Source organism: Calonectris borealis, chromosome 3, assembly GCF_964195595.1.
Source record: "Calonectris borealis chromosome 3, bCalBor7.hap1.2, whole genome shotgun sequence".
Lineage (NCBI taxonomy): Eukaryota > Metazoa > Chordata > Aves > Procellariiformes > Procellariidae > Calonectris > Calonectris borealis.
In genome coordinates this window covers 87,224,601-87,248,614 of record NC_134314.1, presented here as the reverse complement: position 1 = coordinate 87,248,614, position 24,014 = coordinate 87,224,601, and the positions used below count along the sequence as shown (strand labels likewise).

Genomic DNA, 24,014 nt, shown 5'->3' with positions numbered 1-24,014 from the left:
AGTGCAGTCTCCCTCCTCAGAGCTGCCTGGGGGGAGATACTCCATCATCATGTGTTGGTGTCATGGCTTCAGACTCCACCGTCAGCGTTCAAGTTTCATCCGTTGCTGCCTAATTTTGGAGAAGGCAAAAAAACGTGCTTTTTGCAAGTTTGTGATGTTTTATGGAAATACAGCCAGTACAAAACAAACTCAGTTCATATATTAAACTAGAGAGCCATCAGATGATAATTATTTTCACTCATAACCTCATAAACAAGACCCCATTTAATAACTCTGAGTTTAAAACCATTATATCTTACACTACCCATACCCTTTCAAGCTGTCTTCTCCCACTTAGCTGGAAGAACTTGCTGACCAGTGTCCTTTGATATTCCTCCCCTCAAAACCAGTAACATTAGACCATTTCATGCATGAGATGTGAAATGTGAAGGCCATTGAACACAGCACATTTTCACAGAGGCTCAGTTCAATGTCACTTAACATGACATAGGGAATTATAGTCTAGAGATGGAAATTAAAACTCATAAAAATAGCTTGCTCAGTTCTTATCAGCAGAGGATAGATTTTCTAGATGCTTAAACTGGTGTAATCTCTTGTCATGTTAAAATCTGTCCCTTTATTGAGAAACAAGGCAGATAATATATTAATTTCATCTGTTAATCAAGACATATTTCTGTATGAACAGGTAAAACTTATGTACACAAGGCCCTACTGTGCCAGACCAAAATTCCATCTAGCCCTGAAATCCTGCCAGGGGTTATATTTTTCTCGAGCATAGCATTGTGAATGAGCTTCAATGCAGTATCAGCTGTGGGATTCATGTTCTATGTACAGTCGTGGGAGAAATCCTAATTAGATTTTTGAATTTACTTACAGGTTATTCCTAAAATTTAAACCAAAAAATAACTAGTCAGAAAAAAATCACACAGCTTCTTATTTGACAAATACAAAACAATAATAAAAATAATAAGTATTTGTAGAAATGAAGGCTTTTTCCATTTCAGGAAAGAGATGGCTTATTGACGTTTGACTAAAAAGAACTGATTAAACACTTGAAATTTTTTGTTTGGACTAGTAATTAGTCCAAAAATCTAGTTTTAGGGATTTTTTAGGAATGATGCACAGGCTAATGAGGCAAATCAAAAAGACCATCTGTAGGATACGCCAGTGAGGACTGGCCTCCTTGTCCTGTTCTGCAGCGACTGGAGCTGAGCTGCTGTGCTCTGTGCTGGAAGAGAAGAGCTGAGGAGTAGCACTTGCACAGCCAGGTTCATCTAAGTGAGGAGCCAGCGCCTACCGTTCAGGTGTTAGGCCAGTCTGCCGTTTCCCAGCTGACAAACATTTACCTGAGTCTTATGCTATTTGCAGGAATGAGAACTGCAGAGAGGTGTAGAAAGCTGAGGGGTCAGGCCTAGGGCAAACATACTAAAAATATTTGTCTATTGGATTGGTGCCTCGGAAAATCTCACGTGTTACCCCTCCCTTCAGATGGTTATTCAAGTTCAAACCACCCCATCTGGCAAGAGTTTGTAGGTTAATGACACATGAGAGCAGCTCATCAGTAAATGTAAAGATTAGTGCGAAAGGAGAAAGAAATCGGGAGTGCCATCCGATTTGGAAAGAGCCAAAATAAGAACGCAGTCGCTCAGCCGCTGCCTCCCGCCTATGGACCGCTCCAGGAAACGGTACGGCCCTAAGGAGAAATGAACAGAGGACTGCAAATCCCCGCGATAGGCAGAAGGATTTTCCTGCACATGCAACCACTTAGCTCTGCAGCTGTGCTGACAACTCGTGCCCCAAATTCAGTAGCTGCTAACCTCCTCCCCTTCCTCACGTGTCTGAAAGAGAAATACACCTGCACGGGGGGCTGAGAGCAGCGTCCCGTGCTGCTGTGGAAATGGAAGCAGAATCCTGACCCCCTGAGCGGTGCTAAAGCAATTCCCCTGTGCTGGAGGAGCAAGGGCTGCCTAATCTTGGAAAGGCACTTACTGTTTCTGCTCTGTGCCTCTCCAGATGTGCTTCTGTCAGGGGCTGTTTATATACCGGCTCTGCGTGTGGTGCACTGCGGTGTCACTTAGGAGCTTTCCCTGCCGATGCCGGCCGAGCTGCCAGCGTGCTGCAGGTGTGTTGCACATGAGCAGATAGGGAACAGTGGGAGCAAGGAGGGTCAGTTCTCGCTCTGCATCTCATTTTGCTCGCAGCGGGCTTCACACTCTTTCTCTCTTACCCGATCAGATGCATGGAGTTCTTATTTCTAGTTCTGCCAGTATCGGTCCTGAGGAGTAGCATCTGCGCTGGCAATAAAGACACATGAAAAAGGAGCCATTGGGGTTGCTTAGCAGAAAGGAAGAGAATTAATCTTCTAAAAGAAAAAGACTTGATCTTCCTCTACCATATATTTCAGCTCCAGCCCTTATATAAATATACTGATTTCTTATAAGGTTATTGCTGACTTGTTTGCCGGATTATTTGAGGTGTTAGTGTCATGCTGCATAAATAGGTCAGCACGTTTGTATTTAGCAGCTCATACATCTGCACGTGGTTTTGTAATTTTCCCCCTAAATTCTCTAAAAGTACAGTTGGAAGGACAATGTTAAACAGTTAATACGCTAAGGTAGGGACTGGACACTGAGGCCAATTGATTTCGTATTCTTAGGGGTACTTGTTTGCTCCAACTGCTGTGCTGCCTCCTCTGACTCCCTTGTCTGGGTATGCGCACGGGGTTTTATTTTGGTTTGTGTATTATTAGTAAAATTGTTAAATAGTTTCAATTCACATGTCCAAAGTGCACCAACACAGCCAAAAATCCTAATCCTGTTTAGAATTTGGCCATATATTGCTAAATGTTGATGGCAAGAATATATTGAAAATATTAAGGATCTCCTTTTCATTTTTCAGACAAACATCTGCTACTTCTTCTGACTTTTTTTCCAATTGTTCTTTAATCTCATTAGCACAGGAAACATTTTCCTATGTGTGATGACTCATATGCTACACCTCTGAAAACTGGCCTGTTAGATGTAGTTTACCAAATCAAAATTTGGCTTATGGAAATGCTATTAACATTGTATTTGAAAAAAAATAGCTAGCTCAGTTCTTAAATTATGACTCACAGGGAATGATCCTTACATCAGTCTGTGAATTGAGTAAATCTGGAAATCTCCTAGAGTGATAATTACAAAACCCTACCGTACAGAGGCTAAAGTAAAAGTATACTCTGGAACAGAGTTTTAAAGAAACATTCTGTAAACTGGAAAATAACAAATTCCTGCAGATCTGAATAAGAAGGTGGGATAATTCTGTATTTGGGGCTGCTATGGGTTCTGTGTATTAAAAGCTTATTTTCCCAATCAGAGAACTAAGTATGATTCAGAATAAACATGGAAGCTGATCTCTTAAGGAGTGTGTATATATAATACCTGGAAAAAGAGCATACGTTGTTGTTGTTCAGATGGAGACTTCATATCTATAAGAAGTGTAATATCCTCTGAGACAGGGAGGGGAGGTGGAGGAGAGGACCATCCAGTGAAATCCTGATCACTGCAGGGCTCAGGAGAAAAAGTATCCAAAGACCAGCAATACCCAGGGAGCAAGTGATGTAGAATACAGAAAAAATTTGTTGTGACAGCTCACTGTCTCTATAGGGGAAAATTCAGATAATATGTAGAATAAGATTATACAAGTCAAATCAACTAACTAACAATTAGGTTTTGGCCTGCTTTTAGGTCAAAACTTCCTAGTTTATGTGATATCACAATTCATTCCTGAGATGCTAGAATTTGGTTATGGTTCATATAAAAATTCCACGGAATTTACAACTCCTAAATAATCAATTGTTGCAGATAAGAATAAAAAATTATTTCACAGATTTCATCCCACAACAAGAGCTTGCGCAGCTTTCCAGTGCAGTATTGAGCAAATTGTTTTAATAACTAATAGAGAATTCCTGGTTTAATTGTTTTAATTAACTGGTTTATGCAGTTCAGTACTAAAGGAAACTCATGCATATTTACAGAAAGTACCCAGGCCTGTAGACCTGTAAAATTAAGCACAAATAACTTAATGAAAGGCAAAGATAAACGTATGCTCAATATTTTCTGAGATGATGTCCAAGGCTGACAATCATGAACTGCCTAACAAAACACTTAATTTTGGACATGCTGTTTTAAACTGTGTTCCAGTGCCACACAGCTGTTGAGACTTTTTTGACTATTTAAAAAGGAAAGATGTCTTACTATAACAGCTTACCTGTTACATTAGAGGAAAACATAATTTAAGGCTTAACAAGTGTCAAGAAGCTGTGAATTTAATGTAGGTAGAAAGTGACAGAGTTAAAGCTAGACACAGGGAAGACAGTGCCAGGAAGGACACTTTCCGTCTTTCGAAGAAGCGAGTATTAATACTGTCAGGTGATACGGTGAACCTGATGGATGAGCAGTCTAACCCAACATTGCAGATCATGAGTTCCCTTCAAAATTATGTTGTAGGGGAAATATTCACCCTAATTTGTTCAACTTGTATTTCAGAGCACAAAGAATAAAATAGTTATTCTTCCCTTTGTGAAGACCGACTCTGATGTATTGCATTTGAGCAAATGCTCAAAACCAAATTGCAGATCCCTGCGAGCATAAATTTAATTGATAATGACAATAGATGTAAATTATGTAATTCAAGCTATAATACAGCAGGTGACTTAACAGCTCATTGATATGGCAGAATAAGTTCCTTTACCATTTACTACAGAAAATGTAGTGTCTCTCCATAGTTACCGTATTTCATACTGTAGCCTCCTCAAATCAGTTTGATTTTTCTGAGTTGTGCACTTAAAATGAACAATACAGTAAATGTAAGTATTAAATATCTAACTGGAGAGTTAGACAGAGCCACTTTCTATTTAATGTTTCATGATCTACTTGTGTTACATTATCAGGGTATCCCTGTGGTATTTTGAGGAGTGATGTAAGCTTGCTGTGCCAGCTCTGCCTCTGTTGGATCAAAGCCACTGCAGGATGGCCCTAGGAGAGCTAACTCCTTTCATGTGGCCTTAGGAGAGCTAATTCCTGTTATGTGGTTTCATGGCTTTTTTCTGGCTCAGATAAACCTCAAATCTGCCTGAAATACACCGTGGTGACATACCCTACACCATCCTTTTCACACTGTAGACCTAACTCTTGTGGGACAGTCATTATACCTTATTAAAAGAACTTGCTAAAAAACTGAAACCGCATCCTTGCAACAGCAGGAACGATGCGGAAAATAACAATGTGGAAATGCAAACACCTTCAAAGCAGTGTTATGCAGTCACATGTAATATACCTGACCAATGTTCCTCATAAATAGTAAATATGGTCTCAGCAAACCGATAGCTGTGTTCATGAAAAAGCTGCTTTCCTGCCTATATGCAATCTGCCTCTTACTTTCTTACCTTAACTTTAAAGAAGCTTTTTGTCTTCTGTGACAGAGCTACCGCGGTTTGCACATTCATCTTTCTAGCACAAGGCACTCTCGCTTGCAGTAGCCTTCTTCAAGTTCTGGGTATGACCGACGGCAAAAACCTCCGCATTAGTATCTCATCAGCCAAAACCAATCATCTCATTCAAAAACGGCCTTTACATTTGCCGGCTTATTCTGTGAAGCAGCCTGGCTGGCTGGCAGTGCAGGTGTTCAAGCGTAAGGGCTTCCTGTGGTTTAAGATTTGACAGACTCCAGTTGGTGCCCCTAGTTCTTTGACAGTGATGTGGCAACACTAAGTGGTTGCTGATGAACAGGTTTGCAGTGATCATGCCTCTGTTTTCTGTTTTTGTTTTTTGTTTTTATCTTTTCCTCAGGGGAAATCGCTCACATCAAAGAGGTTAACCAGTCTAGTGCAGTCCTACTAAAAGGATCACCTTGTAGCATGGAAGCAGACTCAAATCATTATACATACTTTGTAGCTCACTGATTGCCTGACTCAGAGGACAGTAGAACAAGATGTTGCATGAGCAAGGACCTGACTTGTTTTCTTTTGTGTATACTAAGGCATTACAGACTCCGAGGGACTCTCTAGCCTTTCGATGCCTCCATTTCGAAAACTGTCTGCTCACTTCCTCCTTCATATCAAGCTGGATCTGTGTCTTTTTATTTTCTGCAAGCTCAAGTACAGTGAAAAAAAAGCTTCTGCTAGGCACAGTTTATTAAAAAAATACGTCAATCAAAAACTGGAAGAAATGTAAAAAATGCATATATTAATAAATATACATATGGCATCACATTTATTGCACAATAAATTAGCACAGAAGGTTTCATTTCACTGATGTATTCACATTGAGAAAGAAAGCCTGTGTCTTTGTCTGTTGTCTGTATATTCTCTGTTAATGTTTCTTGCATTTATTTTTATACCATATTTAAAAAAGAACACCTTTTACTCCAGATGTATTAAAGTTGATCCTTTCTCTGTAAATTTGTGTATGTTTATATTGTTGTTTTATCTTTCATTAAAAGATGCAGAATCTCTTTCCTTTGGGAAGTTTGAGATTTTAATATTGAATCTGAAGATTAGTCAAGAGCAAAATCATCCCCAAAAGTTACACACCTTGTGCTTTCTAAAAAGTGACATGAAATGGCATTTTCTTTCTCTCAGTGACACCTAATCAAACACACTTTATTGATGACCATTTACTTTTTATTTTTGTTTTTATCAAGCTAGCAGCAGAGAGACCTTTCCAGCTTGCTCATCATCACATAAGCAAACCTTTCTTTAAGCTAGACCCATTCTGTAATAGTGCAGCCTGCACAGCGATTCAGTCGCTACCGAGGACCGGATCGACTGAACTGCATTTCCTTAGGAACGGACATGAACAAAGCTGGCTGAGAACACAAGTGTATACTTGCTAAACAGGAACGGCAGTGTTTCTTTCTCCTTGCTGTCACTTGTGATACAATGCATCCTTTTAAGCTGAAAAGGTAGTGGTTTGGGAGAGCTAAATATACTGTCTGCACAGCAAACCTTGGGTAGTAACGCAGGAGGCTGTCACTTTAATTCAAGGGCTCTCTTCAGGTGCGCTGTGGTATGTCTGCTGCTGAGGTTACTCATACAGGGGCCTATTGGCAGGTTTATGAGAGCATGTAGATGTGGCCCATGAGACAGCAGATACGGAGCTTCTGAAGTTAAACTGAGCTGGAACCAGAAATCTCTGCTTGGCCTGAGAAACAGCACTTTTGGCTGCTAGAGATGACCTAAGGATAGTAGGCAGAATCTCTGAGTAGAAAAGCGATGATGGGAACTAAGTCAAACGACAAAATGCTGATACCTCCAGGGCATCATAGGGTGCATAGGACAAAGAAGCCTTTTTAGCAATGCACAGGACAGACTCAGGACAGCCAACTCTAGTACCATCTGTCGTACTGACTTTGGATTGATATTGAGAAACAGGAATCTTGTTTCAAAGGGACTATCAAACCTAAAAATGCACACCCTCACACACACGCGCACAAAGTGGGACAGTCATAGACACGATCAGACAATAAATCTGAACACATTAATGCTAGAGTCATCTCATTTAACATCGGCTACCTACCTGAGTTGTTGCCGCTAGGGACAGGGCTCCTGCGCAGAGCAGCTGTGGGCAGAAGGAGCTGAGCTGCCTTCTGCAGGGAGCGCTCGCTTCTCCGCTGGCTCTCTCAGTAGCCTGGTGCAGCCGTAGCCCTGACCGCAGCATCTCTAAAGAGGTAGTCTGAATGAACCCAGGACAAAGCGCATTGTAAATCACCATGAATGGCTCTTCCTCAGGTTTTGCTCAGCTCGGGTTTCTGGAGGTTTGGGATTTTTGTTTGTTCTTTGTTTTCACATGCCACTGTGTTTCTGGTTTCTAGCTAGGGTGATAATCACTGCTTTAAAGTGTCTCAGTTTTTGTTAGCACAATTCTATCAGAAAACACTAGAAATGCCCCATGAGAGCTTGATTTTATCAAGAGCTCCATCTAGGTCAACTCAAAATATTCACAGTCTAGGGAGGAATTTTAATAAATAGCCACATTGAACCCCAGATCTTAAACTCTGAGATTTGATTTTCCTTTACCACAGAAATGCGAGCTCTGAGGCATGAACTTGGGGCCAGGCAATCCGCAGAAATTTGAGCTCTGTTTCACTTCTCGGTGCCAAATAGAGATATTTATTTCCAAACTCCTGCTGCCACCAATTGCATCAGCTGGTATATTGCCTGCTTTGCCTTAGAAGTTAACTAATTAGATACCAGTGTCTGCTTTGAAGAATCACTCCCTTCAAATAACTAATGTTTCAAATTCATGCATTAGGTATTTCATGCAACTTTACCCTAAGAAATATTTTTTTTCCCAAATCACTTTGCAACACCAACTGGCCGATAAAGATATGTGGAGCATTTGTATTCCTGAACCCATTTTGTACTTATTCTAGTTCTTTCCTTTCAGTAAATATGAAGTCTCTGTTGAATGGCTGTCTTGAGCTGTATTTGCACAGTTTAATGCAATGTCTGTAAAGTAAAAATATGCATTACTAATAAGGTTTTCAAAGTAGTCAGGGAGCTGTATTAAGGTTTCATTTGAGCTTAGTTTCAAGTGATGCAACTCCACTGTTACACATGAGTGAATTTGACCAAAACAAAATCTGTCCTACAACCAGTCGGTTTTTAAGGGTTTGTCTGCAATCTTTTGATACTTCACCTGATTGCTGTCATCTGCCAGTGATATAGTAGTGGGACTGGAAAATCCAAGTAGGCACAGACTTCCTTTTACTTCCCCACAGAGAAAAGCTAAATGTTTGTTTCAAAATTTATATGAGGATCCACTTCCAAGAATTAAGATTAACTCAGATTAAGTCATGTTTGTACAACCACCAAACAACTGAAGTATGACTTGGGTTACACAATGATATACCCGTTGTTAGGAATTTCAGTGAGGCCACGAGTCTGCTGAGGAAAAAAGGACCGAGAGAGAAACCCGATCTGAAGGGGCCACATTTCTTGTCTCCTGGGGAAGAGTCATCAATCAGTGCCTCCTGGCCCTGCCCAGGAAGATGAAAACACCCTCCGTCGGGGGATATTAATTGTAATATTCATTAAAATAGCCACTTGGGGCTGGGAACTTCCATCTGAGAGTTGGGGTTCATCAGACAGTCTCTTTCCTCATGCATCCTTGTGCATAAAACAGCTCTTAAGCCTACAGGGGAGAGAAGTGTTTGCTGGTGCTGCTGGTGCCTCGAGACAGTTTTGTGCTCCCAGACCAGCCTGGGAAGGAAAATGGCCGGTGGGAGAGATGGGAGCTTCCCTGGCACCTACCTGACAACAGCAAAATATTCACCCATTTTTCTGTAAGGTGCAATTAAAAAATGTCCTTCAACCCTACAAAACTGAAGAGGGAGGAAAAAGGCCTTAAACAGTGACGAGAGAAATTGCAAAATGCTGAGCTGAAACAGTAGTGGAGACCGGCCAAAAATTAATGAGCTGAAGGTGAATACAGGAGTAAGAAATGGGAATTAATTGTGGTGACCAGAACAGAAACAACAAGGGAGGAGAACCGGGGAACTGAGTAATTAAGAGCAAGAGAGGCTGAATGCAACTGGTAGATTGCCAGCCTGTTGGCCACGGCCATGCAGGGTTGGAACAAAACCCAAAAAATCAGACAAGATCAAGTGTGGCTCGCCCTTTAAAACCCAACAATGACATTTTTTCAGCTAGAAAGCAATTAATACAAAATTGTTTTTTTCAAATTGCACCCCTAATATTGAAATCATGAGACGTAAACACCAAATAGTCCCCCAAGAAATAACAAATAGGAGGGCAAACAGCAGTTCCAGAAAACAAGACCTATAGGAATGCATTTAGGATGTTTATTTATTAAAAAAAAAAAAAGCCAAAGCAGACAACTAAAGTGAGGGAAGGCTATTTTCTTTAAGTAACTGGAATGAGCAGTTGGGAATGACCAATGATTTATTTGTGGCTCTTCCAATTATTTATCTTTATGCCAAGTGATTAACAGCTGTTTGAATTTAGATTTTAAAATTACCATATTTTTAATGTCCCTCTAACTAGAGATGTTGTGCATAGAACTAACACTGGACTTATTAACTTAGGTGGATAAAACACAGGAATTGTGCTAAAAGAAAGTTAATAGCTACAGGGACCTATATAAAATAAGGTTTTAATCCCAAGACGTTCAAGGGAAATGATCAACAATTTCTTTGAACATATTCTGTGTCCACAATTCATTTAAGTAAGTTACTAAGTGATTGTGAATCATACCAATCTGCCTTTTGATGTGACTGTGCTGAACAGATTAATGCTTTTGTCTCCTGTGAGTTGAAGATAGGCTGAAGTCCCAATATCAAAGAGGCGGAGGGGACGAGAGGACGATCTCTCTGAGGTCGGGCTCCCCCTCCTCGTGCTGTTCCAGACTGCGGATTCCTCAAGTGACATGTGTACAAATAAATGGGTTTTGTTTGTACAGACATCGGCTTGAGGGCTGCAGGGTCTCTCCAGACAGTCATTATCTCCGCCACTACGAAGTGTTTTTCCTAATATCGAAACTAAATCTTCTTTGCTTCAATTTATCCCTTTATTTTTGACCAGGCTGCTACGATCACTATAATAAAATGTTCCCTGCCTTTTTGCTCAAATACATAAACGTTACAGCCTCCTTTGGTTTTCTTACTGGTGTTTTCTGAAGTGTTGAGTGAATTCATTGCTCTCCTCTGGGTGGCGAGTGTTACAGCTGTCTTGGAGGACAGTGCCCAGAGCAGGCTGCAGGGCTCCCACCCAGGTTTTACAGGCGGAGGGCAGAGGATTACTCTTGTACCTCTGTCTGTACACACAGCTATGGGGCTTCCCCTTTTTGCAGTAGATGGCCACTACTGAACTGTGCCAGCTTATGTGGCACGGTGATGCCCAGATCCTTTGCAGTAAAACGTAGATGGTTGTTCCCCTTTGTGTGTAGCTGGCTCTTCTTGGGTCAGTGAGGCGTCTTCAGTTGTCCATTGAGTAGCATCCTCAGTTTTCAGACCGTATTTCTCTCTTCCCCAGGTCACTTTTCTTTTTTGATTCTAACCTGTGAAATACTTGTAGTCCTTTTACCTGTGAGTATCTTTATGTGTGGGTGAGGGTGAGGAATCTGCTGGCCTGATTCTTTAACACAAGCGCATGAATGGGAGTGAGTACCATCATCACTATTTGCCATAAGGGATGTGTATTTGAAAATTGTTAAGAGAAATTGCCATGACAATAAACTCTAGAACCTGCTCAAATGCCAGATGATACTCCTTATTTACAAGTGTGGACATGGGCAGTAAATATCAAACAATATTAAGACACAATTGTAAATGTTATCTTGTTAGTAGCATTTGCACAATTTTTATTGTACTTTTTCTTCACTCCCAAAATATATTCTGCTGCATTCACCTTCATTGGCTCTTTTTTTGATTTGACTAGATTTTGAAATCTCTCATGAGATTCTTCACAGATGTCAGCTTTCAGAAGAGATACTATTTACTACCCTTCCTCTTAACCTTGTGGCTGCTTCTTCTGCATGTGTATCACATAAATGAGGCATTTCATTATTCATATAACTTTTCTATCCACCTCTTTATTCCTTTCCCCCTTTCCTTTTTAAAAGATGTGTGGCAACAGCATATTTAATGTAACTTACTTTTCCACCTTTTTGCTGAGTGGAATGTATAACCTGAAATCTATGACCTTCTTTGAGTTCATCTCTTCTGATGCACTGTTCTTTATACGACTCGTCTTTTCTTTTAGACTCTCTTTCTTCTCTCCCCCTCCCCCTCAGTAACATCTTTTTTAGGATTCTCTATCTTTTATGGTTCTTTTCCTTTGTTCCTCTGATCCTGGCTCCATTGATCCCTCCCACATGTTCCTACAGTGCTCACTAATGCTCTTTACACTTACCTCCTCTGTTTTATCTTTCTTGGAATTGAAAGGAATTACAAGAAAAAACAGAGAAAGCCTTTAGCAAAGGCAGGCCAGCACTAGGGCCGGGGCTGATGCAGATGCAGAACGTGCCTCTGGCTGTGGCCTGATCTCAGGGGACCGTCCTGCCCCTGGGTGCCTGCCTTTCCCCTTCCCCACCCCGCTCCTCCCACTCCTCCTCCAGCCACTGCCGCCCCAAACTCCCCTCTCTTTAAGATGTTGGTGGGGATTCAGACATAACCACACAGAGGCATTTTTAAACACCTAAGGTACTTCCCTAAGCTCCTCTGTGCACCAACCCCTCTCTTCATACAATCTTTACTTTGACTGGCAGCAGGGCTAAGGTGTCCATTCAAAAGCTAGTCTGGCATCCCATGGTATGGCCACAGGGCACAGAGTGGCTGTTAGGAATGTTACCAACTTTGTTTAAACCGTACTTCAAGTCTCTCTGTAAAGCCAGGCTCCCGCACCTCACCGGGACCCCCTGACCTGTCTGGATGTCTATGCAGGAGCATGAACCTGCCAAGACAGAAATGGAGACCTGGAGCATCTGACCTTTCCTTTCTTCACTCCCAAAATAAACTTAGCCCCAATGCCCAAGCTTTCTATCTTTATTTTCCTCCTGTAATGAGAACACTTGAAATGTCAGACTTTCATTTTGTTTCAAAGGGCTTCTTCCCAGTGCAATTCCTGTCACACAGACCCATATTGTCTACTTTTTTCTGTATACTTGTGTATTACCGACATTCAGACATTTTATTGGGAAAAAATAACAACACTAAACCAAAAAAAAACCCATGGAAGATCTGAATTTTAGGTATTTCTTCTGCTGTTGGTCAGAGCTGAGTAGAACAACAGCCAAACAAATTGACCTCTGCTCTCTGCTCGAACCCCATTGCCGTGTTAAAACCGCACTTCGGGATTCCCATCTGCAAAGGAGCGCTGAGCATCTGCTGACCTTTCAGTGCTTCTGTTGACATCTCCCACTGTTTCTTCCTTCCCCAAACTCCCAGCGTACTTCCACTGAAATCAGAGATGTGAAACCTGTAAGATTGACTTTAACGCGTAGTTACCCTTTGCTCAGCAGGTATGATTGTTCTTGCTAGCTGGATGACAGTTGTGGTACCTTTTTGGCGCAGTAGGGTGGGGTTGGGGTTGTTTTTGAAAGATGGTTTGGACTTCTCCTGCCACTCCTCCCACCCCGGGCCACACCATGTGCTGGGAATGCACCTTTGTCTCTAGAAAGCTTTCAAAGGCAACCTCTTTCCACCAATAGCATGGACTAGGGAAAGTGACTTTGATTACTTTGTGTCTTTTAATGAGAAAGAAAGGGTTTGGAGGCCAGAAGACATTGAGGAATAAGAGAGAGAGAGAGAGAGGAAGGAGTGATAAAAATAAAAAAGAGCATAAAAATAACAGCTGGGATAGTGACATCAAGGCCCACCACCCGCCTCTCATTATGGCTGTCACTTAGTTTCTGTATCCTGAGAGCACGGATGGCTGCCGACCTCCTACTCTGTGTGTTTAATGCTGTGACCAGCGAAGCATCAGGAGTAAGCAGAAGAGGAGCGAGAGACGACAGGACACACGTGTGTTTGGTGGCACTGCCTGACCTGGGCGTCAGCACTGGCAAAAAAAAGGCGAAACATTGGGAAGACAGGAGGACTTTCATCTACGTACCCTTCAAACCACATAGAGCCTGCTGCTTTTATTTTTCATCTAAATTAAGATTTTGAATGTGCTGCCCCAATTGCATTGTGTAAAAAAAAGAAGACGAGAAAGAAGAAAAAGCCTTTCCGTGCCCAACACGGTGAAGAAGTCTAACGTTGCCCGTAGAAGCCGCATCCTTCTCCAGTTCCTAAAAGCTCCTGCACCAGGACGGACCTCATAACTCCTCATTACTGAGGCCTTGTGGTACTGCGCATGCAGCAGCAGCCTACTTCTTCTTGCTCTGCCAGAGAAAAGCTGCCTGCAGCAGTCAGCGTCAGTCCTTCGTGTAACGCACAAATGGCTTCTTTTAACAGCTCTCTCCTGGATACTCTTGCTTTCTGTTTTATTGGTAGCACGGTAGCACCAGCATGGCCAGTGTATCAGCACCGATCTCGTACAATACTGCCAAAATTTTAATTCTGCTAAGGAAAAATGTGTAATCTGAATGGTACTACTTACTTTGACTTGTGTAATGCTGAATATGAAAAATATTAATTTTAGAAATGTATTCGATGGGACATTTTTGGTATTCATTATAGCCCATTATTTGAGAAATCTAAATAGAGCATAAAATCAGAAACAAAGGAAGGAAGTCAAACCAATTTTCTTTACCATAGTAAAGCAAACCAGTTTGGTGTTATTAAATGTTCGTGCTTTTTTCCTCCCCCCACCCCTCTCCTGCAATAGTTCTGCAGTGATCATATGCCTTTTCTTTCTATTTGATTTTTTTTTTTCCTGGCTGGGTCTTGCTGATTTATGCGCTGAGAACCGATATTCATAGGAAAGAGGTAAACCCGATTTTATTTTCCTCCTCTAAACCCTCAGCTACGGTGATGTTAACGGTGGCTGGGCAGCACCTGCAAGTTTTGCTTCCAACATTGGCAACCAGGAAGTTTGCCAGGCGCGTGCAGCCCCGCCGCCCCGCAGAGCCGCCCCGCAGAGCCGCCCCGCAGCCGGCGGCAGCGGGGAGCGCTGCCCTCGCCCCAGCGCCGGCGGGGAGGAAGGAGGGGGCCGGGGCCGGGGCCGGGGCCGGGGCGGTCCCCGCAGAGCGCGGCGTGGCGGTCCCGCGGCGCGGGCGGCGTGGCAGGAGTGACACCTCGTGGGTGCGCGCAGGAACCGCGCCCGGCCGGGCGCCCACGCTGCCCGCACGGCGCAAAGGTGTTGTTTCCGCCAGGGGAGGGCAGGAGCCCACGTGTCCCGAGTGGGCAGCGCCCAGGTGCGCGCCCCGTGGCGGGGCGACGGGACCGGGCGCCCGGGCTGCAGCCGCTGGGCTGCGGGGGCCGCGGCCGCTCGCCTTGCGCTGCCCGAGCCGCAGGCCGGATCCTGCCCCTGCTCGCACCGACGCTCCCTGTCCTTCCCCTCTCCCCCGGCAGCGCTTTCCCTGGTGGGAGAGCGGGTTCCCAAAGAGGAAACGCAGGCAGGGGTCCGCAGGGGCGCGGGAACTGGAAACGAAGTGCAGGGGATGATCTGTGTGCTGAGGGTGGTATCGAGCTGCGCTGCCTCATTATAAGTTGATGAGACCAACGCGTATTTTACTGATCACGTGGTCAGCAGCTAAAACAGAGGCAGGGCACAACTGACAGTAGTCGTTACTAAAAAAAAAACACAACAAAACCACCTTCCTTCATATCCCAATAAAAACAACATGGAGTATTTTTGTAAGGTTATGCCAGAGGAGAGCGTCTCTGTTAAGATGGTTCCTGGGAACTGATATCGCTGCACTACAAGGAATTCCTTCTAGGTCGTTGGGATTGTATCAAGATACGTTTGGCTTGTCTCAAATTGACTTCAGTAGCTATGGGCACTGATTTAATAGTGAAAAATCAGAGTGCTGTGTCACTGAATATAAAAGTAGCCCCAAACAAAGAAGAAACAGTGGCAGCCACGGGGCAAAGCTGGTACGTCAAGGTCTGATTTGACTCTGGAGATGTGCCGAGGCTGAGGACTGATGGAAGAAGTAGTTATACAGATTTGACTGCGAATGCCCAGGGAAGCCTGGGCATGTCCCTGGGAGGAAACCCCAGCGGAGAGCCCCCTTCCAGCAGGCTGCCCACGGGGAAGGAGGGCTTTGAAGTCGTGCATGGGAGCACTGCTCCCAGTGGTTCCCCTCATTGCATCCAGGGCAATGGGATTTGGGTCCTGTGGTCTGTAAGCAAAAAGGCTGGCCAGGAGGAAACCCACTCCCATCTAGTTCTGTTTTTAGGGGGAAGCTCTTGGCAAAGGCTAAAATATCACTGGTTAAGCACTGCCAAACTGCAGTGGTACAGTCTTTACAGCTCTCCACACTTCACTTGCTATCTGTATCTTGGTGAGAACGACAAAACCAAATCTAAAAACTGTGCTTGAATTTCATGGGCTTCCACCTGCATAGTTAAATTACATTTTGTGGGTGCTGCAAATACCTGGGTTTCATTTGCATTGATTTTGGGCTGCCTTTCCCCTATTTTCCAAGCCCCTAGTGCCTGTGATGGGATTGCTGAGAAACTCTGACTCTGTATTTCAGCCTTTCCATCTCATTTTTTTCCACATCCCATTCCAGCTTTATCAAAGAACCTGCACTCTGTCTGTGAGGACAACAGGCAAACTAGGGCTATGCACCCTAACGACCTCAGACGCTGAACCATTTTGGGGAGGCTTTTCTATGGAGAATCATGTACGTGAGGAGCTACTCTTCAGCTTTGAAACTCAGAGGATGAAAGAAATGCTTTTTCTCCATTAGTAATAGACAGCCAACTTTCATAACATAATGTTTAATGAAAAATATATTAGGTATTTGTATGTAATTTTTTTTATGTCTGGAATGGATGTTATGGAAAGCAATTGTCCTGGCTTTAGGGGATGGAGAGAAAGGTTGTCTTTGCTTGGATATATAGCACTCCCCTTTGGGATGGTGTCATTTGATAATTCCTGCCACATGTTCTTATGAGTAGGATGTTTTTGTTTCCTTACTGTGTCTCCCCCCAAGTCCTGCTGGGTAATATTTCAGATGGTCACGGTCAAAAAAAGCATGTGACAACTTCCAGATGTTCAAATAATCAAAGCGATCTGCAGATCTAAGGGAGCACACCAACAAACAAATGAAGGATAACTTGAAGGGCTGCAGTCTAGGTGGGGGGTCACGTTCAGAGGTGGCGTAGCAGGCTGAAGGATAGTCTTTTAATATCTGGAGAATTCACTGATGTCTACATCATTTGCTAAAAATGAGACAGTCTGATGATGTGGCTGGGCAGGCAGTAGAAACCGAAAACACAGGGTCTGGTTGTGGTTTTCCCGCAGCTCGGAGCAGCGCTGGCTTCCCAGGGGAGCGAGGACGGCTGTCACGGTGCGGCGTAGCTCTGGGCTGAGCTGGCTGCTGGGCTCCAGCTCGTGTGATGCGGCTGGGGCTAAGAAATGTCACTGTGCCCCGCTGCCGTCCACGCCACCACTGCATCTGGGGCTGCGACCTCGCTGAGCTGCTGGTGCCCAAGGCAGTGCTGCGTTCAGCTGAGAGAAGGGAGGACACCTCTCAGAGCAGGGGAACACGCCTGCTTCTGGCTTGCTCCTAGCGGGCTTGTGTAGGCACCTGTTCAGGCGTTAGTAACTAGTTCAAAGCTGGGTTTTGGGAGCCCTTCATCAAAACCCTTCATCATCCCAGGTGATCTGTGTTGGTTCATCCTCCCAGCTTTACAGAAACAGACAAGACAATTGAAAACGTACGGCGGGTCACTGTGTTCCTCTTTGGGAATGTAAAAACATTCGTCATCACGAAAAAACCCAGCTCGTCCTAGTCACTGGCAACCTGCTATCTGTAGAGGTGAATGAGCACGGTTGTGTGGTGCAGCATGTATGGAGCGGCAAGCGGGAACAGTAGGATGGAGGCTGCACGTCGCTTACTGCTATCGCGCAGGCTGGGCAGTCCTGTCTCTGGTCACAGGAGAGACAACGTTCCCACCCCACAGGATCCTACAGCAAGTCTGCTGGTGCCTTTTCATACATTTCATGTGGCAGTGCCTCTGCTGCTGACGGCAGGTCCTTTGAAACAGATGTGCTCTACATCTGCCTGCTGTGTGTGCAACTGGCACAGCTCTGCTGGAAAACTGTTTTACAAAGCCTTCCATGTGCAGCGGTGATGGGAGGGGCAGGCATTATTACTATTATTACTATTATTACTATTAATAATTACTATTATTACTATAATTATTATTACTACTATTAGTAGTAGTAGTGTTAGTATTAGTATTAGTATTATTTCTACTACTACTGCTATTACTATTACTAATTTGTGTGGAAACATTGCTGGCTCAAAACCTGGCTCAGCTGCTGATGGAGAAAGGAAGTCCTAATGACATCGAGGAAGCTGCCAGAGTTTTGAGCGTTACTGTGATTTCTACAGGCTGATGCTTTTGAAGCATAACTCTTTGGGGGATTGCTACCGACTACTCTTTCCCCTTGGTAGTAAGGCTTTATGTGACTTTTTGTGCAATCCTATATGGGTCTTTTACCACTTGGGAGGTAATGGTGTGGCGTGCTAGCAAATTCAGTTCCACACTAGGAAAAGGAACAACTTTGTGACAGTTTGTGCCTCATCAAAGGCAGCTTTTGTCAGTCAGGCTCGCCGTATCACACTGCCCAAGAATTTGGAGAACTTCTGGCAAGATTATTCCTTGGTTTTGTTCAAAGAATCCCTTTGTATGTGCGTAGAAAGGGAAAGACCAATACACTGCTCACCTGGAAAATCAGACCATGGTGCCCGTGTGCATGGCAGGGCCTGAACCTGAGAAGGGCATTGATAGCAGTGTGGGGGCCTGGGAGGAGGCACGCCACGACATGGGCAAACACCCAGAAGTGAGGAGGATGCTGCAACTCACGAGGACACTGATACCTGAATGTGCTGCAGGAAAGTGGTGGCCCTGAAAAATGAGATCTGGGCCATAGAACAGATATTTATTGCAATAAGTCATCTCTGTCCTGATTCATGTCTGTAAGACTGGGATAACAAGGTCGTCTTATGTTGTAAACCCTGAAAAGGTTTGGAGGCCTGTGTTCTTCTGCTAGCTGGAGCATCGACAGCATGTGCTTCCATCATGTACAATGTGGTTGTCACGACTGCAAGCTCTTTGCCCATGTCCACAGAGAATGTTATAATTACCTATGTATGGTAAATTAAAAATGGAAACCATTCACTGACTGGAAGCTGACAGAAGCACAGATCATCAGTGGGGAGATGTGACAAGGAAAATAAAGCTACTGCGTCACAAACCAGAAAACTGTGGGAGAAAAAAACAAGTGGCCTCTATCTACTATCTACCCATCTATCGGTCTCATCCACCCATCTCTGTACTAGTTACATATTTGGATGTTTTTATTTAAAAAGCAGGCAAGGGAGTGGCGCGGGGAGGCTGGCTGGGGCAAGAGGAAAGTGGCTAAAGGACCTTTTCCCTGGCTGGTAAACCCGTGCCTGGTCTCCCTTCAAGGCTTCGTAGTTTAGAAAGAATTGCAGTTTGTTCTTCAAAAGATGTGTCAGTCTGTTACGGATTAAGAAGACAATATGCCTTCCACATTTACTCTCCCCACAAGGACTGATTTTTGGAGGATTTGCTAGTCACTTCATTTCAGACACATTTCTTAACATGTTTGGATTTCTTTGTGGTTAAACTTAGACTCTGTCCTTCCTGAATCTTATAAGGCTTGCTGTGCGGTGTTTGTCCTTTCATGGTCATTACTGATACATACCCGCTGCATTCTTTTTGCTCTACTAAAATAATTTTGTCAGGGCAAAAATTTCAAATTAAAATATTCTCTCAGAGGGAGGACCCCAAATCTAATTTTGTAACAAAAATTTCCCAATCATTTCCAAACTGAGCTTAATTTAAAATGAAAGATAAATCTTTCCCTTTACTACTACCCAGATGTGATCTTCCCAAAGCTTCAGACATGAATAATCTCTCCAAATGTTCCAGCTATTTCAATATCCCGGCCATACTGAACCCAGCCAGTGGCTCTAGCATCCATTCAGGAAAATCTGCAGACAAGGCCAATGCCTGACATCTCTATCCGTTAAAATCAATGGTCACACATCTTTTACTTTACTTTCCCAGTTTTCGTTCCCTTCCATTGCTTGTTTGCAGCTGGACCTCCATTTTGACCTTTTTAATGGGAACTTGGGAAGGGCCCACTACTTTCCTGTCTCTGCCTCTTCTTTCTTTAGAGTCTCTAGTTTCTTTCCCTTATTTTAATAGCCGTCATTCTCATCTGTTGGCCAAATCCTGATAAAGTCAACAGAAAGGTTTCCCCTGGAATTTTAGACGCATTTCTGTTGTGTTTTTTCTTTCCTCTCCTTATTCTTCTTGCTGCCTGGCTGGCTGATTTAAACAAATATTTTCAGAACAACTTGTCCTCAGTTGACTAAACTGGTAAATAATGGATAAATATAGTTTTGATTGGGAACAGCTTTCTGGCAAAGGATGGAGTACAGCACTAAAGAAGAATTTTTCTCACCTTGAGTCATGGGATCTGGTTGGTTAAATTAAAACCATTTACTTAACCTGCCTGTACAACACACAAACATCAGAGATGTCCTTTAGCTGTACTGATACTTTGAGACGCCTACACTACGCTAGCTACAACACCTGGGCAGTAATTCTATTTTGTGAAACAGAAATAGCCTAGGTTTCTTTCTTTCTTTGTACCAAAAGCAGCACAAATCTAATTTATATATTTAAGCAAAGGCTTGGGCTTATTTTTCCCAGTTGTTCTTTTTTTTCACCATCTGGAAAGGAAATGTTGTTCTGTCATAAGCTTCAAGCTTCAACAAGTAACAATTGTATTATAAATTCCTTGGTGTCCTAAGGCTGGCCACCTACCTCCGTAACTCAGTCCTGCTGTGACAGTACTGTCTTCTTATCAAAATATACTTCACTGAGCCTACAAAAGGGATGTTGCTACGTTTCTTAGGATGAAACTTTGCATATTGCCTACGAAGCATACAGAGGACTTTTATAAACATTTTTCTATGTGTTTATTCACATGGAGAGGCTAGAAATATAAATATTACAGTGTTCTTGATATACATAGTAAAAATAAAAACCCAACTCACAACAGTAATATGAATATAAGTCATTGTATTCTGAATTTTTATTGCAATAAATTATAGCAATAGTTCACACAACCCAGCTATTATCTCAGATTGTCTCTCTGCAGAATCACAAAAACAATCTGAGTCATCCCGACTTGATTCATGTTCAGTTCCTGTTTGGGAAGGCTTCCCTCGCCATCAGACCGCCTGGTAACGTTTTTTTCTGTGAAAGCTCCGATTCCGTACGACAGTCCCACAGTCTATGGTGGGTTCTGCAGCATGAATCATGGAAAGTATGCATCCCTGCTTGTTTGTAGCTGGATATTTTTGCAGAAGTCCATGTGGAAGAAGAGCCATGACATTTTTTTCTACGTGATATATGTGTCTTTTTGACACTCTGATAGGAATTGTTTAATAGAGACTTATTAAACATATCAAAAGATGCTCAGCATTTGAAAGAGGAAAAAGAGGTGGAGTTGACACGTAGAGCCGAGATTGAGTATGAACCAGTTTCGGAAAGAAAGAGGGTGAATTTGCCTTTATGAGTAAAGCAAGGCACTAGAGAGTTGTTTCCCTATTTCTCCTGGGTCCTCTTCATGGTCTGTCACTAAATTCTTGGAAATTTTTATTTATCTTTGCTGTGGCTTTCATTTCACCTACATATAATATGTTGTTTCAATTAGTACATGCAGAATATATTATTTCAGTAAGTTCATGGAGCTGATTAATTAATAAATAACTTTTGCATTCTCACCTGAAAAGCATGATAGAAACAGAGAAAATGACTTCTACTTGCCAACCTTCCTTACATCACTTGAGAGAGACCTCTCTGAGCTGAAAACGCAGCACAGTACCTCTATATAATATCTTAGACATGAAGTGAATAATAACGTGTGACTTCAGGCAAACGAAGCTACACAGAATAATGACGATACTAGCTAACATTTCTGGAGTTGAACAGTTCAGCAGTGAGCAGCTTTGTTTCTGATAGTGTCCTGCAAAAATACGGTACTAATTTTACTATTAGCAACAGAGGTAGTATTGAGGGCTGGCAAGAAAATAAAATCACCACTTAAAACACTGGCAGACGTTTCAAAGATTACAAAGGGTTATCATATATAATGAAGATTAAAGGCACTCGAGAAGAAAAAGTCTGAAGCGCTCGCTCATTTGATGGCAGATGACTGAGCAATAGTCATTTATATGGTGGGCAAAAGTGCAGTCAGAGGCAGAGAAACAAGGAGTAGGGGCTGGGGGTGCTGTCGGGAGCACCCTCCGCCGGGGGGCGGGGAGCTTAAACAGGGCACGCCAGGTCGCGTCCAGGGCATCAGCTGGACACGAACTCCAGGAGTAAAACTGGTCAAAAACTAATGTGACCCCTGGGAATATGCATATTTGGCAGGGAGGCCTTGTTTCCTCCGTACGTGTGTTGAGCTCTGAAGCACGGTGTTTGCTTCGGGCCCTCCTAAAGGCTGCCTGAAAACCAGAGAGGGTGCGGGTAACAGCTCTGAGAGCAACCGAAAGACTGGAAAGCACCTTCTGGCAGAAGTTGTAGGTATGCAGTCTTCTAAGCGTATCAAGAAAATGTTAAAGGATTGCCAGTTACAGACGGTAAGTATTTACTTCAGGACTAACGCTCTTCCAATCTAGCAAATAAAGATATAAAAAGATCTGGTAGCTGGAGCTGGACAAATGCGCGGGAGGAAAAGGCTACGCATTTCACCAGGGAAATACTTAGCTACTGGCATGGATCGCAATAGTTATTGTGGCTTTTCTACCATTAGTAATTTTTAAATCGAGAATAGATGTTGTTGGGTTTTTTAATCTAAAAGATGTACTCAAGTTTAAACTGGATCAAATTCAAGGGTGTTCTGTGTCCTAAATTATGTGGTTAGGTGACCAAATGGCAACTTCTGGTTTTATAATCTGAAAATCCTTTTTAGCTGTGACAAATAGGGCTGGAGGAGCTTTTACTGTGATTAAGAATTTGGATTCACGGATGCTCGCTGTGTTTACTGGGGTCAGCACTCACCTTTCTTCCTTCTCCTGAACCAGCTTAGCACTGACTGGTCCCAGCTGCAGAGCTGCACTAGGCAGACCTGTCCTGCCTAGCCCACGGATGCTCCTTTTTCACTTATTTCTCTCCTCCCAGGCTGGAAGCCCACACTCATTTTTCCGCGGAGCCAGGAGCCACCTTGAACCGGGGAACTTCTGTAGCGCTTTGAGAGTAACCATTCACAAAGACCTTACAGCTCTGAACTACAGCACGCACAAAGAACACTTTTTTTCTAGCGACTACAAAATGCTGCAATAAGCTTTGCTCAGATGAAACCTCTATTAGCGGTAGTGGAGCTTTGTATGTTAGCCACCAAGGATTTGACTATCAGATAATTGTGATTATATGTTCTCTTCAGAACAACTTGCATTATTTAAGAAGAAAATCAAACTCCAATCAAGCTGTTCAGAGGTTTTGAAATATTCAGATGTAGATCTCCCAGCTTCTCTGTTTTAGCCATTGGGGTACAGTGCAAAATGCTGCTAAGCAGGCAATAGTCTCAGGATTTATTGCAGTGACTGAACTTATAAATACAGAAAGTTCACAGAAAAGCCTGCTCTCGTGAACTTTCAACTAGCATTTGCAAACTAAGAAGCCATAGATTATTCATACAATAAATGGATGCGTATCTGTCCAAATGTTTAATAAAGATAATATATGAGAAGCACAAAACAAGTCATTTTCCTCTGCAGTAAAGGTATATTTCTTCTATTGGATACAGGACAGTGACAATAGCGGTTTGAACCTTTTGAAGCTTTTATGTTCAGAAAATGATACTCTGACAAGAATTATACCAAAAATACAGGCCTTAGAATGGGAATTGTCAGGTCAGATGAGACCAAAATTTGGTAAAGTAATGATTGAATTCTCTTTAATTGATGTGTAGATATATACACACCATTTAAATAAGATCTTGATACCAAAAGGTAAACTGAACTGTGCAATATGATCCAGCAAAATCTGTTTTTGTAAATACTCTTTGTCCCCAGGAAGACATGGGGACATGATGCTATTGATTTTAAAAGGTCAAATCACCTGTTTCTGGTTGCTTTGGCTATTGGAGTATGCCTGGCCTGAAAAGGCGCACGCCTATTTGGCCTACAGTTGCCATAAAACCTACAACTGCCTGCTCCCTACGCGTGCTCTCTCTCTCCCCTGCTAAGTACTGATCAAGGACACATGAATGTTACCAAGCAAACAACATGAACTACATCTACACCATCACAATAATGGTGATTTTTATTTTCCGGGTGATCCCAAGA

General features: G+C 43.0%; 1 protein-coding gene across 6 annotated transcripts in view; it reads left to right on the top strand.

Annotated features, from left to right (window-relative positions):
* The window catches only part of RGS7 (regulator of G protein signaling 7), a 263,978-nt gene extending 240,558 nt beyond the window's left edge, over nt 1–23,420 (top strand). The window contains exon 17 of one of the 6 annotated variants that reach the window (XM_075146535.1): nt 22,849–23,420. In XM_075146535.1, coding sequence (XP_075002636.1) covers nt 22,849–23,010 — 162 coding nt within the window. In that variant the 3' untranslated portion in view covers nt 23,011–23,420. Of the gene's footprint in view, nt 1–5,828; nt 6,496–22,848 lie in introns of those variants that run through there. The other 5 variants (XM_075146539.1, XM_075146537.1, XM_075146536.1 and 2 more) reach the window with 5 other exon arrangements.
* Nucleotides 23,421–24,014: the final 594 nt, after the last annotated feature.